Below are 2,500 nucleotides of genomic sequence, written 5' to 3' on the forward strand. Positions count from 1 at the left end.
AGATTAGAGCTGTATGTTTGGAAGTGTGCTCAAAGTGTCAAGGCATCTCGCTTTTGTACTGTCTAGTACCTCTTCTGCCCAAATTACAAGAAGAATACCTTTTGGAAGTGCTGCTTGCCATCAAAAATTAAGGTGGAAGACACACACTTCTACATTTGATTTTGTGCCACAAGCATCTCTAAGGGTACAGAATCATAACCTCAAAAATCTAAACCCTCAGTTAGGATTTAATACCGTTAGCTGTGCAAAAATGTCATCGTTCCCATTCTGTGCTGAGTACGATAAGAGAGGACAAGCCAAATGCAAGAAATGCAAAGAAAAATGTGAAAAAGGTAAGTAAACTTGAGTTTTTTTTTTCTTTTACACAAACAAATGAACTGTTTTTTATTAGATCCTAATTATTATAACTCGTATCATGAAAAAGTGCTGACTCTCTTATCTAATTATCTGATCATCATCGCTGACATTCGCTCAGTTAGAGTGATTTGCGAAGAGTCGCTTCGCCCGGGTTGTGTGGAAGGGGTAGCCGGTCTTCTATCTGGGAGGGGGGGGGGCCTCTAAGTGCTGATCATCTGTTCATCAGAATGAACTTTTACCGTGGCGGTCGGATTGCCTGTTGGCGCATCAGTTGCCAGGGGGCTGACACAGGGCATAAGCCGGTCTAAACCAGCCCGGCGGCTGTCGCCTTGGGCCCTGCCTAAGGAGCGAGTGTGCTCGCATTCCATCAGGTAGTGCTCTAATTTGGCGTCGGCGCGCCGAGTAGTCTCTGGCGTCGTCATCTTGCCATAGTGGGGATGATTTGCCACGCCCAAGGTAGCCTATCTCAGTCAGTGCAGCGCCACAATAGACATCACCTTGAGATTCTGGGAGAGAGTTCAGCACTCATACGCCTGAGGCGTTTGAGGAAAAAAAGGAAACAAAAGAATACAGTGGCTCGAGGGGGGAGGTTCTCGCTTTCCTCTCTCTGTGTCGCTGCAGGGCACCGACCTGCCCTTGCAACCGCAGGTTTTACGCCTTAGCTGTTCCGGCTAGGATGCACCACAAGATCACTCAAGGGTTTCTCCTGCCTTCCTCCGCTGCCTGTCAGCTACGTCATTCCTTCAATACCAACATGGCCTGGGATCCTGCCTGATGATAATGCGTCTTCCCTGGTCAGGCTTCTCTGAGCAATGGTGAGAATCGAGGTTACCAGGGTAAACGTTATCAAGGGCGTGCTTTGTTGGGGCGGCTGTCATGGCGGCCCTAGAGTCGTGTGTCTAACAACAAGCCCGTCGTCTGGGCTGCATGGGGGGGACTAGGGCTCCCATAATAGCTACTGCCTCTGAAGGAGCGAGGAGGCATTGTTGTAAGGCATAGCTTTCTCTATGCCCCTTGCGGGGTGCAAAAACCGCGCCTTGCAGTGCGGGTGGTGGGCGTCTACAGAACCTCGTGAGTAGGTTTACTGTTCAGCGGCGTGATTGTGTAAAGTTCCTCTCCCGCCTCAGCCTTCAATAGAGGCGGTGGAGTACTGCGTTTTTTCTTTTTATCGACTCATGCACAGAAGAAAACTCTATCAGGATGTGCCCACGGCGGGGCTGAGACAAGTCAGGGTGGGGATGGTCCATGCCTTGATTCAGTAGGTCTCTTTGAGCTCAAAGCGTTTCAGCACTCTGGTTGTTGAGACAAAAGCCAGGTGTTGTTAGCAAAGAGTTCTTGGTTTTGTGCAAGACAGTGTTGCACTCTCTGTCTTAAGCTTACGAGTGCTGTGGAGACTGTAGGACATTGCAAGGAACTGGCCGCATTGATCAATCGGGAGTCAGGGAACGGTTGGCTCCAGGAGGAGGTTAGTAACCTTAGCCACCCAGGGGCCCCAGAATAATCTGGCGGCTTCGTTTTTGCATTTGTCGAGTTTTTCTGATTCCAGGTTTTACTGTGTCAGGGCGAGGAGGCGTTATTCCACAAATGGGACGGACAGCGTGCACGTAAAAAGATCTTAGTACGCGGGCTAACCCCGCCCCCCCCCAGCCACCCTCCCCCCCCCCCCCCGCTGTCCAGCCCCTAAGCGCCGCCAAGACAGAGCTCTCATGACGAGAGCCTTTGCTTGGTCCGGTCTGAGAGATGTTTGATCTCGGAGCGGAAGGTGAGGTTCTTATCCAATCCATACCCCCAAGTATTGTAGCCGTGTACCCACTCAAGCTCTAGACCTCGCATCTTTGATTCACAGACACCAGAATATGTTTCAGCGACCATTGCCTTCGGCTTGGCTGCTGAGATCTTAAGCCCGACTCGCAGCATTCCTCGTTATTAGGTCCAGAACAACGTGGGCTTCTGACTGAATTCAAATTTCTTCTCCCGTGGAAGATAATTGCTAGATCTCTGCAGATGAAATGATCGTGCACCCGCTGGGAGCTGGATGTCGAGAATGCCTGGAATGAGGATGTTGAACAGGGCCGGGCTAAGACCCCTCCTTGAGGGGTACCATTCTCTAGAGGCAAATGCCTGGAAAGGTGACCTTGGAACT

The 2,500-nt window shown here is 50.6% G+C and overlaps 1 protein-coding gene across 3 annotated transcripts in view; it reads left to right on the plus strand.

Annotated features, from left to right (window-relative positions):
• Positions 1–2,500, plus strand: part of DNAlig3 (DNA ligase 3) — a 27,377-nt gene that overhangs the window by 2,569 nt on the left and 22,308 nt on the right. For all 3 annotated transcript variants that reach the window (XM_086530357.1, XM_043032614.2, XM_043032613.2), the window contains exon 2: positions 3–332. In XM_086530357.1, the coding sequence (XP_086386483.1) occupies positions 14–332 (319 nt within the window). In that variant the 5' untranslated portion in view covers positions 3–13. The remainder of the gene's footprint in view (positions 1–2; positions 333–2,500) is intronic.

This window comes from Penaeus japonicus, unplaced genomic scaffold (genome assembly GCF_977035675.1).
Source record: "Penaeus japonicus unplaced genomic scaffold, GWHDUDI00000001_assembly GWHDUDI00000033, whole genome shotgun sequence".
NCBI classification, from domain to species: Eukaryota; Metazoa; Arthropoda; class Malacostraca; order Decapoda; family Penaeidae; genus Penaeus; species Penaeus japonicus.